Source organism: Equus quagga, chromosome 4 (genome assembly GCF_021613505.1).
Source record: "Equus quagga isolate Etosha38 chromosome 4, UCLA_HA_Equagga_1.0, whole genome shotgun sequence".
Taxonomy (NCBI): domain Eukaryota; kingdom Metazoa; phylum Chordata; class Mammalia; order Perissodactyla; family Equidae; genus Equus; species Equus quagga.
The window spans coordinates 110,779,941-110,793,699 of record NC_060270.1 but is presented as its reverse complement, the minus strand read 5'-3'; the positions used below and the strand labels follow the sequence as shown (position 1 = coordinate 110,793,699).

The following is a 13,759-nucleotide window of genomic DNA, read 5'->3' as shown; positions in this document are numbered from 1 at the left end:
GTATATCTTCTTTGGAGAAATGTCTATTCAAGTCCTTAGGCCATTTTTTTTCATGAGTTCATAATAGTCTACAACATTGTGAAATTTCGGTTCTACATTATTCCTTATCTGTCACCATATAAGTGCTCTCCTTCACCTCTTGTGCCCACCCCTGATCCCCTTTCCCCTGGTAACCAGTGAACTCTTCCCTTTTGTCTGTGTGTTTGTTTATCTTCCACATATGAGTGAAATCATATGGTGTTTGTCTTTGTATGGCTTATTTTGCTTAAAATAATACCCTCCAGTTCCATCCATGTTGTTGTGAATGGGATGATTTTGTCTTTTTATATGGCTGAGTAGTATTCCATTGCATATATATATATATATATCACATCTTCTTTATCCACTCATTGGTCGACGGGCACTTGGGTTGCTTCCATGTCTTGACTACTGTGAATAATACTGCAATAAACATAGGAGTGCATAGGTCACTTTGAATTGTTGATTTCAAGTTCTTTCGATAGATACCCAGTAGTGGGATAGCTGGATCATATGGTATTTCTATTTTTAGTTTTTTGAGAAATCTCCATACTGTTTTCCATAGTGGCTGCACCAGTTTGCCTTCCCCACCAGCAGTGTATGAGGATTCCCTTTTCTCCACAACCTCTCCAACATTCATTTTTTGTCTTAGTGATTAGAGCTATTTTAACAGGTATAAGATGATATCTTAGTGTAGTTTTGATTTGCATTTCCCAGATGGTTAGTGATGCTGACCATCTTTTCATGTGCCTATTGGCCATTTGTATATCTTCTTTGGAGAAATGTCTGTTCATATCCTCTGCCCATTTTTTGATTGGGTTGTTTGTTTTTTTGTTGTTCAGTTGTGTGAGTTCTTTATATATTATGGAGAGTAACCCTTTGTTGGATATATGATTTGCAAATATTTTCTCCTAGTTGTTGGGTTGTCTTTTTGTTTTGATCCTGGTTTCCTTTCCCGTGAAGCTCTTTAGTCTAATGAAGTCCCACTTGTTTATTTTTTCTTTTGTTTCCGTTGTCCAAGAAGATATGGTTTTCGAAAAGATCCTTTTAAGATCGATGTCAAAGAGTATATTACTTAAGTTTTCTCCCAGAAGTTTTATGGTTTCAGGTGTTACCTTCAAGTCTTTGAGCCATTTTGAGTTTATTTTTGTGTATGCCTCTGCCTGTTTTTTAATTGAATTTTTGTTGTTGTTGAGTTGTAAGAGTTCTTTATATATTCTGGATATTAATCCCTGATCAAATATATAATTTGCAAATATTTTCTCCCATTCTGTGGGCTGCCTTGTTAGTGTCCTTGGATGCACAGAAGTTTTTAATTTTGATGAAATCCAGCTTATCTGTTTTTTCTTTTGTTGCCTGCTTTTGATTTCATATCCAAGAAATCATTGCCAAATCCAATGTCATGAAGCTTTTCTGCTGTGTTTTTTCTAAGAATTTTATAGTTTTAGGTCTTATGTTTAAGTATTTGATCTGTTTTGAGTTAATTTTTGTATATGATGTTAAAGTAGGGGTCCAACCTCATATTTTTTAATGTAGATATCCAGTTTTCCCAGCACGATTTGTCAAAAAGACTGTCCTTTCCCCATTGAATGGTCTTGGCACTCTTGTCTAAAATCATTTGACCATATAAATGAGGGTTTATTTCTGGGTTCTCTATTTTATTCCATTGGTTTATATGTCTGTCTTTATATAAGTACCATATACTTATTGTTTTTTTTTACTTTTGACAGAGCCACTAAGACTGTTTATTGGTGGATGGAAGAATTTTGCCTTTGTGTTTTTCAATGAATGGTGGTAATAAAACAGGAAAAACCATGGGGAAAAAAATCTTTGACCTCATACCATACACAAATATTAATTTAGGATAAATCATGGAACTAAACAGAAAAACATAAAACTTTATGAAGATTATATTTTTTACTTTGGGGCATACCAAATTTTCTTAGAATAGAAAAATAACTATAAATAGGATAATTAGATAATTTTCACTTCATCAAAATTAAGCCCTTTTGCTTGTCAACAAAACCACTAAGAAAATGGAAAAAAAGTCAGAGACTCAGAGAAAATGTTTTTTCTATCTTCTATCTATCTACTATTTAACAATGACTTGTATCTAGAATACTTAATTAATTTCTACATATCAGTAACAACCTAATAAAAAGTTGGGCAACCAACTTGAAAATATTCTTAATATCAGCAATAAAGATATACAAATTGCCAGCAAGCTCATGAAAAAGTGCTAACATCATTAGTAATCAGGGAAATGCAAATCAGAATCAAAGCTGGATAGCACTTCACAGTGCTATAATAATTAAAGATAAAAAGACTGTCAACATCAAATATTGGCAAGCATATAAGCCTGTAAAATAGTGCAACTACTTTGGAGACTTTTAGCAGTTTCTTAAATAGTTTGTATGTAACATCCCTGTGATCCATCAGTTCTACTCTTGGATATTTACTCAAGAGAAATGAAACATTTATTCACAAAAGTAATTGTACAAGAATATTTATAGCAACAATAAACTTATTTTTAAAATGTGATTTAATGTTTTCAAAATAATTCTGTGCTAGTGAAGAATTGATAGTTTTTTACACAGCAAAATCTCAGTGAATTGTAAGCTCTTTGAGGCCAGTCTGTCTTATTACTGCTTTATTTCCAGTGCTGAGCTTAAGACTTACAGACTTGGCATATAATGGTGTTCCATTTGAAAATCACCAGTTTGAAGCCAGAGGGAGTATGAAAAGAGAAAAGCAGGTCTTGGATTGACTCTTGGTGGGTATTCATAGTTAACAGAGAACAAGAGGAGAAACAGAAGAGAGATGGTTGAATTCTGAAAACTACAACTGGGTGTTTTAAAAACCAAGGATTGAGAGTTTGAGGTTTTTTAATTCCCGAGAAAGGAGTAATACATAGTTTCTGATGTAATAGCAGAATCAAGCAAAAAATAGAAGTATTGGTGATACTTCAAAGTACATTGTCAAGAGTGTACTTATCACAGAAACCAGATTCCAGAGACCTAAGGAGGATATGATTATAAATTATCAGTTTAAGGAAATAATTATTTGATAATAGCATGAAATTCAAGTCAAATTGTTTTTTAAAAAGGCATATAAAAACGGCAGAAAGAGTCAAGGAGGGAAAAGATGCAAGAGAGAGATGGGACACATGCAAATACAAGATCCCTTGGATCTCAAGAAGAAATGGGATCAAAAGTGCGAATTGAAGTCTTTAGCTTTTTAAAGATAGTTACCTCTTTGTCTGAGATAGAAGGAGGAGGAGTGGACAGGGTTGATATATTCAGGTACAGGGATGCAAATAAACATAGAAGGATGGCTGTTATCCATCTAGTCTTCTAACCAGATGAAAATGAAAGATAATGAAGGGACCTTTAAAAGATAAAGTCTACAGGAATAGTTCTTAACCTTTAGGAGAGGAATGTCAGGGTGTGTGGAAGGGGTCTAGTGTAGTTTAAAATATTCCACATGTGATTGTAGATTCTGATAATATCCTCCTTGCTCCCTTTGAGAACCACTCATTTATGTCACTTGTAAGGTTTTATCAGTAGAGAATTAGCACACATGGATAAAAGAATTTTAAAGAGTTTAATTGACCTTTAGCTAGAATTTGTGGTGCTTTCTTCTGCATGGTAGTAATTATATGAGAGTGCTAATTTTTCCCCTATAATTCTCAAGGTGATGTTTTATAATAGATGTTACCTCAATGATCTGTTTGATATATTTGTGTGCTTTTCATCTACTTGATAAAAACTGAAACTATCAACTGTATAAAATATCTTTGCGGGGCTGGCCCCATGGTGTAGTGTTAAGTTCAGCATGCTCTGCTTCAGTGGCCTGGGTTTGCGGGTTCGGATCCTGGGTGCAGACCTGTACCACTTGTCAGCCATGCTGTGGTGGCAACCCACATATAAAATGGAGGAAGATTGTTACAGATGTTAGCTCAGGGCTAATCTTCTTCAAGAAAAAATGGGATGTGACGGTAATTAAAACAATTTTTCCTAGTTTAAAATATATTTGGTCAGGTAAGGTATATATAAACAAAATACTTAAGTAGTAATGTCACTTAGTGCCAAAATTCTGTTTAAGCTTAGAATATGTAGATTACACTGTGGTGGTATTTTTCAAACTGTGGACCCAGGGTCCATTAATGGCTCATGAAATCAATTTAATAGCTCACAACCAGTGTTTTTCTTTTTTAATGGACTCAAATAAACTGGAGTGCACTGAATGCAGTAAGAAATATTTGTGGAACTTTTCAACATATGTATGTATGTATCTGTGTACTGAGTTGGGTGAAAGACATATTTTTTACTGTGGATTGCAGTCACAAGTGTTGGAAAACCACTGTAGGTTGTTTTTGAAAATGAATGTGTACATTATAAATCTTAAAGTCTCTTATTTTCATCTGTTTGTAGAATTCATTCAAGTCTATATTGACATCACAACTAACCATATATATTTTGTGTGTGTTTGTGTGTATATCAATTTATATATGTGTGTGTATTTTTTTTTCCTTAATAGGTGCAATGGATGAGCTTCATAGTCTGGATCCAAGAAGGCAAGAATTGTTGGAAGCTAGATTTACAGGAGTTGCAAGTGGGAGCACTGGGAGCACTGGCAGTTGCAGTGTTGGAGCTAAAGTGAGTAAGACTGTAATCATTTGACATTATTTTCTTGTATTAAATGATCTAAAAAATATTTTGTAAAGGATCTCTACCTATGCGTTTAACAGCAAATTATTACTTTCTATAATTTTTATAATGTATACAAAAAATTTTAGTATTTGTAAACCTGATTTCTAATATGGCATAACATATTTTAGGGGCATTATGTTACATACAGCTTGATAGGTTTCAGGGGTAAAAAGGAGTTTGGTAGATTGTACTGCCTATTTCCCATTACATAATTTTTAACCTTTCCAATCCTTTGTTTCTTTTTTGCCCCTATCACCCATATTCCTATCTGTATATGTTCCTTTTTGTACATTAATCCACGTTAATGCTTCTAACTGCTGCATACAACTTAATAGTGTATCTGTTAGGCCTTCCAGTGACAGACATCAGGTTGTCTTCAATTCCCCACTACCTCATACTGCATTGAATTTCTTGTGCTCGATCTCTTACTGACCTTTGTGAGCAAAATTGAATAAATAGTGCAAGATTGCTATTGTACAAAAACAGTTGTACAATACTAATCTGCACTTTCAGCAGAGTGCATGAGTATTTCTATATCCTCAGAAACACTTAGCCTCATCCAGATTCCTTATTTTTGATGGTTTAATAAAATATCATCACATTGTTTTACTTGTACCACAAGTTATTTTGAGCATTTCTTCATCTGCTGTTAACTTTTTGGGAGTCTCTTGTAAATTGTTCCAATTCTTTGCCCGTTTTACTGTCAGGATTACTGTCTTTTTGAAACTGATTTTCCCATGTTCCTTGTATATTCTACATATTAATTCTCTTTTGGTTGTCTACAGTGCAAATAAATTCTCCCATTTTGTCATGTCTATTAACTTTATTCATGGTATCCATCATTGTATAGGATCCTTGTACAGAACTCTTTGCTTTTGTTGTAATCAAACTCACCAATTTTTTGCCTTATGGTCTGTACCTCTGATGTTTTGACTAACTTGGTATACTAAGAAAAATAGTCATCACCATTAACCATCAGGGTCAAGTAGACCCTTTTGCTATTTTTGTATTTTAAGTTGTTTTACCAGTATTTTATAGCAGTAGGGATAAAGGTATAATGAAAAACAACTTTATCAGGAATTTTAATGAGAATTTAAAGATACTGAAAACCTCTTTGTATCAGGTAAGTTTTGGTGCACAAGCATCATAAAACATGAAGGATATTGTCATGTGTCCTTTGAGCATGAGATGATCCAGGTTCGTGTTGCAGAATATCATATGATTAAGTCCATTTGTTGAATGACTGATGAGAATATCATCTTTCCCTTTTCCTTAGAAATATATTGTCCAATTCATTGATTGTTGAATTTGAGAAAATTCATCTAGGATAATGTCATTTGACAACTCTGAGATTTTACTTATATAGTAATGTCACCACCATCTGTTTTAGAGTCTAAAGGTGCTGTTATCTTTTTGTATTTAGTTTCCGATTTTTCTAATAATTATAAAATGTCTTCCTCTGTTATTTTCTTCTCTTGACCATCTTGGGTGGAAAATGAAAATTTTTAAATTCTCGTCTAGAGTCAATGAAACCTAAAATCAGACTACAAAGATAATGTATCTAGTCTTAAAATTCTTGAAAGATGATGCAGTACTTTGGGCAACGCAAGAACATGACTGAAAGGTGACAGTTTATTTCACTAGTGCATCATCCTCTTAGGTCATTAAATCTGTATTGATTTTCTACCATAATAAATTACCACAAAGTTGCTTTAAAAAACACAAATTTATTATCTTATAGTTCTTTGTGGTCAGGAGTCTGACACCAGTCTCACTGGGCTAAAATCAAAGTATCTGCAGGGCTGCATTCTTTTCTGGAGGCTCTAGGGGAGGATCCCTTTCCTTGCCTTTTCCAGCTTCTGGAGGCCTTACCTGCATTCCTTGGCTTGTGGTCTCTTTCTTCCATCTTCAAAGCCGGCAGGTGTTGCATCTCTCTTACTCTTGGGAAGTCACATCTCCCACTGACCACAGCTGGAAAGGTTCTACACTTTTAAGTACTCATGTGATTGGATTGGCCCCACCCTAATCTGGGTATAATTTCCCTCAATTCAAAGTCCTCACCCTTAATCACATCTGCAAAGTCCCTTTTGCCATATAAGGTAACATTCACAGGTCCTGGGGATTAGGGCATGGGTATCACTGGGGCCATTGTTTTGCCTGTCATACCATCATAGTGGTTTTTGTTTGTTTTAGTGTGGTTGGGAATAATTGATCAACAATGACAAATAATAATGAAGTAATTCCTAGGATGATGTAGTAACAAAATATGGGAAAAGTAAGATCCCATAATGTATTTTAGATTTATGAAAGGTCCAGTGGGCATCTGGTAATTAACTGCAAGATAGAATGTATTTTATTCTGTTGAAAATAAATTTTATTTTTATTGTTTGGATGATTTCCAAGAAAGAATAGAAGTACTGAAATATTAATCTTTACAAATAGTTAGAACTGCTGGAAAAAGAAGCTTAAAAACTAAAATTGGGTCCAGTGGACCCTGATGGTCTTCTATGAGTTAAATACTTCGGCCCCATGCCTGGGCCACCAAGATATTCTATAGTTTCTTCTATTCATTTTATATTTTTACTGTCATATTTGCTCTTTAGTTCATCTAGGCCTCACCTTTTATATCATGTTGATAGGGATCCAGTTTTATTTTTGTCCATCTAGTAAACCAGTTTTCTCCACAATGCTTCTTAAATCATCTGTATTTTTCCACTGGTTAGTGATGCCACTTTTGTCATATATTAAGATGCCATGTATATATACACATCTGTCTCTGAAATTTCTCGTATGTTCCTGTAGTCTGTCTGAATTCTTGTGCTAGTATCACATTAAAAAAAAATACTGTTGTATTTTGGTATGTCTTTTTTATATGTTAGAGCAAGTCTTTAATCTTCTTTTGTAAGTTTGACAGTTATTTATGGATCTTTATTCCCACGTGTAAAATTAGAGCATCTCTTCATTTGCTTGGTGGCACTTGGGAATTTTTTTCTCTATAATAGCTTATTTATATCTTTTTCCTTAAAAGATTCAAATAGAATTTTTATTCTGAATGCATTGAATTTATAGATTAATTTCAGGAGTACTGAAATCTTTATAAGGTTAAGTTGTCCCATCCAGATACATGAAATGTCCCTCCGTTTATTCAATTCTCTCTATAGAGTTCTTAAGAAATTTTGGTTAGTTTTTATGAATTTTTTTTTTTTGGCTAATTCCTGTATACTTTAAAGTTTTTGTGGCTAAAGTATTTTTTATTATATTTTCTAGTTGGTTGTTGCTGACTAGGAGGCTTTTGATTTTTACAGGTTGGTCTTATATGTTAGCAGTCTTGCTGTTGGTCTCTTCTATTGACTGTAATAGTTTGTTGATTCTCTAGGTTTCTCTAAGAGAAATAAGTATCTTCTAAAAATGACAGTTTTATTTCCTATACCTCATATATATATTCCTTATATTGGTCATGACCTTCAGTATATGTCTTGTTCAAGAAGAATCATCTAAAGTTTCTCCATTAAGTAGAATGTTTGCCGTAGGTTTTATGTATAAGACCACGACCAAATTAAACGAGCTTTTCTGTTCCTGGTTAGTTTAGAAGTTTTTGTTCTTTTGTTTGTTTTAAAAATCATAAATGCTGTTGAACTTTATGAAAATACTTTTTGGTTCTTGATTGAAAGAATCATAAAATTTTTTCCTTTGGGTTATTAATGTGGTGAATTACGTTAATTTCTTTTTTTAATGTTGAACTTTGTTTGCAGTTCTGGGATAAACCCTACTTGATTATAATTTACTATTTTAAAAAATACATTTACTGGATTTAATACATGATAAATTGTTTTATTTAGGATTCTTACATATCTGCTTATAAGAGAAATACATGTGCAGACCTGAAGAGTAATAGTTTAGTGAGTTTTGACAAACATGTACACCTGTAGTAATCCATATCCCTCTCAAGATACAGAACATTTTCTGTTTTATAAATCAGTACCACACTAGCCCCATGAAATGAGCTGCTTTCTCTTTCACTCTTTTCAACATCCTGTATATGATAGGAAATGTTCATGGGAAGATGGGTAAACATTCGCCTTAAAACTCTGTTGGCCTGGGGTTTGTTGGGAGGGGAGGTCTTTTACTACCATTTTAATTTCTTTAATATTATTTAGTTTATTAATCTATTTCATTTAAGCTTTTCAAACGTATTACTGTGTAGTTATAATACTTTTAAAAACTTCCTTTGTTATTTCCTTTCTGATCATTCTTTCATATTCTCCTTTTCTATTCATTTTTGCCAGAGCTCTGACTAATCTAATGACTATTTTAAAGAAGCTCTTCAGACTATTTCAGATTTTGGCTCTAATCTTTCACTGTTTTTTTTTCCCACCATTGATTTTTGTCTTCATAATTTACTTACTTGTTCTTTTGGGTTTTCTCCGTGGCTCTTCTTCCAGCTATTGAGTTGAATGAATTAGTGTATTTATTTATATAGAGACATAATTAAAGTACAGTAAAACATACAAATTTTAAGTGTTTAGTTATGATTCCCCTCCCCCCACTCCCATGGTTTTTATTAAGATATAATTTACATGTAGTAAAATTCACCCTTTTTAGTATATACTTCTTCTGTGAGTTTTCACAAATGTATACAATCTGTACCCCTACCACAATTAAGATATAAAATAGATCCCAAAATATTCCCCCATGCCCTTTTGTAGTCAGTTCCTCTAGGTTGCCCCTGGCAACCACTGATCTGTTTTTTGTTCTTGGAGTTTTGCCTTTGCAAGAGTGTCATATAAATTGAGTAAGTATTACAATATGTAGACTTTTGAGTCTGACTTCCTACAACTTAGCATAATGCATTCATTTGAGATTCATCCATGTTGTATGTTCTCAATAGTTTGCTATTTTTTATTGCTAAATAGTATTCCATTGTATAAATATACCATACTTTCTTTTAACACATTTCTTCTAGATGAGGAACATTTGGGTTGTTTCTAATATTTTGAGAGTTACAAATAAAGCTGCTGTAAACATTTGTATATTCCTTCCTCTTAGATTTGACAGTTGTTTATGTGTTGTAAATACCACAAATGGAGTTTTTCCTGATGTTTTAAAGTTACATTATGATGACACTCTGTATTCGTTTATTTATTCCTATTCTCTCAAACTGATATTTATGCAGTCCTCCCCCTTTTTTTCAACTCGTTACTTTGAAAAAAATGTTATACCTGGAGAAAAGTTGGAAATGTTGTGCAAGGAATACTTGCATACTCTTTATCTGGATTTAAGAGATGTAAACATTTTTGCCAAATTTATGCTCGTATATACACACACATTCCTACCATTGCTCTCTAGTATTACTTTGGTCTCTGCAGTGAATGTGAACAGACCTCCAAGGAGCCCTGCTTCATTTTAGTGGGGAATGGTACTTAGGAACCAAGCCAGGTATGCTTGTTGTTATGTGGTAGTCTCTTAGAAAGTAGAAGGAATGTAGAATCAACATTTAATTTGATTTAATATTATTAGGAATAATTTGATTAAGGAAGGCAAGGATCATCAGTGGATGCTTAAAACTGTTTAGTGAAATGTTTTGGAGAACAGTATATTTACAAGGTCTCAAAGTTTCATGCTCTAGATTAGTTATTAATGACAAAAGAGAAAATGTGCTTTTAAAATGGAGATTTTTTTTTTGGTCACCACCATAATAAACAAGATTAAACTTTACATTGGCAGTGTCACAGAGAGTCTGACATTATGTGCATCCTGAGGTGATGCAATAGGAAGAACACGTATCACCTGTAGTTTTCATGCTGGAAATGTTTGATTTGAATTTAATCATGAGGAAATACTCCTGGGACATCCTGCTGGAGAGCTGGCCTGGACTTTTTAGAGTATTCAGTGCTGTGAAGAACAAAGGGAAGCAGAAGGACTCTTCTAGATTAGATGAGACAAAAGAGACATAGCAGCCAAATGCAATGTGTGAATCTGTGAATCCTCATTTGCTCTTGGATTGGGAGAAAATTAGTTATAAAGGACATTTTTGAGACAGCTGGGCAAATTTGAGTATGGACTGTATGTTGGATGATGATATTGAATTAATGTTGGTTTTTCTGTTCTTTTTAGGTAAGCTTGTATTTTAAGAATAGTCATTTAAATTTACAAACAAATATAGGTGAAGCTACAGAATGTGAGACTGTGGTAAGCAATGACTCTCAGAATGTGTTTTTTTGGCGGGGGGGAGGAGTAAGATTGGCTCTGAGCTAACTTCTGTTCCAGTCTTCCTCTCTTTTGTATGTGGGATGCCGCCACAGCATGTCTTGATGAATAGTGCGTAGGTCTGCGCCCAGGATCCGAACTGACAAACCCTGGGCTGCCATAGTGGAGCCTGCAAACTTAACCACTCTGCCACTGGGCTGGCCCCTCTTATAATGTTTTTATTTAAATTGATGGTGATAATGTGCTGGTGAAATGCAGTGTTATTGGATAGGCAAATTTTAATAATAGTAGCTCAGGCGTTTGTAATGTGGAAGTAAAAGCATTCTAAGGATCAAATTTCTGTTAGTGATAGTGCTCTGGGAGAGGAGGGACAGAGGAGAAAGAAGATCATCTAGGAGTACAGGTGATCTTTAAGATTTGACATATCTATAGAGAAAAACAGGGTAAGATGTTACTAAAAATAAAACGAAGAAAGTAGTAGGCATAAGCAACAGAAATACTGTCCATAGAACTTTCAAAATGCTATGATGGGGTGTAGAAGGAGGAGTAAAAAGAAACTTAATCCAGGGGCCCACCTGGTGGTGCAATGGTTAAGTGTGCATGTTCCACTTGGGGGGCCGGGGTTTGCTGGTTTGGATCCTGGGTGCGGACTGGCACTGCTTGGCAAGCCGTGCTGTGGCAGGTGTCCCACATATAAACTAGAGGAAGATGGGCACGGATATTAGCTCAGGGCCAGTCTTACTCAGCAAAAAGAGGAGGATTGGCAGCAGTTAGCTCAGGGCTAATCTTCCTCAAAAAAAAAAGAAACTTAATCCAATAAAAGTGAGGGAGAGAAAACGAGTAAACAAGAAAAATACTATATTTTTATCTATTATATAATATGGAAGAAATAAAACAAGTATGTATTATCACAGTAAATGAGAATTCATCTGTAGGCTATTGACAAGAAACATCCCCCCAAAATGACAAAGATTAGAAATAAGTAGAAAGAAAATATTTCCGGTAATCATAAAGAAAAAGAAAGTAGAACTGAGTGTAAATTTGAGATCAGTTTCTCCCTGACTCAGAGCCTTCCAAAGACTTCCCACTGCGTTTAAAGTAAAATTCAGGGTCTTCACCATGCCCTCATAAGACCCGCTGCTCTAGCTCTAGACTGACTACTCAGCTAACAGCTGTCCCACTACTGCACCCACACTGGTTTATTTGCCAGTTGCTGCAAACATACTTCTCCCTCACTTTATTAAAATTTCTGCTCAATCTCACCTCTTCAGAGAGACTTTCTCTGATCACTCTATGTAAGATGATACCTATATCACTCTAGCCCTTTCTCTGCTTAATTTTTTTTAACCTGCTTGTTGATTCCTTAGATAATCCTGAGTATTTATATATTTGTTTACTGTCTCCTTCCCTTCTTGTAGTGTAAATTCCAGAAGCACTTGGACTTAAATCTTTTTTACAGCTATATTCCTTCCATCTCCAACAGTACTAAGACCCTCAGTAAATATTTTCGAGTGGACGAATGTATATCAAGTAAAACGTTGTTCAAAAACAAAAGCCTGAATGGTACAAAGATAGATATTTTTTAGGGACTAAGAATCCATAAAGAAGATATGACAGTTGTAAACTTTTATATATCAAATAGTTATAAAAATACACGGTGAATTTATTAAAATACAGTTTTGTGATGGATTTTAATATACTTTTAGATTTTGACTGTTCAAATATATATAAAAGAGCAAAGCTGTACAGGATTTGTGCAATATAATTTATAAGCTTAATTTGTTAGATATACATACAGACACAACAGTCAGTCTTCTTTATTCGAGGATTCGGTAATTGCAAATTTGCCTACTTGATAAAATTCATTTGTAGCCTCAAAATCAGTACTTGAATTGCTTTCCCAGTCATTCAAAGGCCTGTGCATATGTAAAGTGGTGAAAAATTTGAGTCACCTGGGGCTGAACAAAACAATACTGTGCCTGCGTGTTTCAGCTCTCATACTGTAAACCAGTGTTCTTTTTGCAGTTTACTTAGTGCCACATTTTTATACTTTTTATTGGTAGTTTCACTGTGTAAAATGGACTCCAAGGATAATAGTGCTGAAGTGCTGTCTAGTGTTCTACGCACAAGAAGGCTGTGATGTGTCTTAGGGAGAAAATACATGTGCTTTGGTCAGGAATGAGTTACAGTGCTATTGGCCATGAATTCCATCTGAATGAATAGACAATATATACTACATAAGATGTCTTTAAACAGAAACACACTTTTATATAAAACAAGGTTACCTGTTGATTGGTTGGGATGAAAATGAGACAAGAAGCTTTCAGGAACGTAACCCTGTACATAGTTCCCTTAGCAGCAGTGATTCACCATTTGCTAATTCAGTGTTCACAATTGATAACAAAAATTGACTGGAGAGAGAAAGAACTTATATTCCATTATATGCCACTTCTTTTCTCTTACCCCAAGCTTGCTTCGCCTGTTTATTTTACTTGCCTGAGATCCCTGTGGCATGAGTTTGTGGCTGTATTCTAGGATTGCAGAGAGAAGGTAAAGGTAAATTTTATAAATTGTACTGATGTAAAGTTAAATGTATAGCTGTCATGTTTGGAGAGGGAGCTAAAAACTGTAAAGATCTATTTTCTTATTTACATAGGAGTCACATAGAGTTTAAAGAATAAAAAAATTTAAAGTTAAAATAACTTTGAAGAATGAAAAATAAGAATATAAATATTTCAGGAAGAAGGGGAAGCTGTGATGCCAGTGAACTAAATTCTTAATCTTTCACGGTAGGGTCAAAAAGGAATGTTTTGAAATATAGC

The 13,759-nt window shown here is 34.2% G+C and overlaps 1 protein-coding gene across 1 annotated transcript in view; it reads left to right on the top strand.

Moving 5' to 3' along the window:
- Positions 1–13,759, top strand: part of TLK1 (tousled like kinase 1) — a 137,801-nt gene that overhangs the window by 39,156 nt on the left and 84,886 nt on the right. The window contains exon 2 of the mRNA XM_046658692.1: positions 4,558–4,676. Coding sequence (XP_046514648.1) covers positions 4,558–4,676 — 119 coding nt within the window. The remainder of the gene's footprint in view (positions 1–4,557; positions 4,677–13,759) is intronic.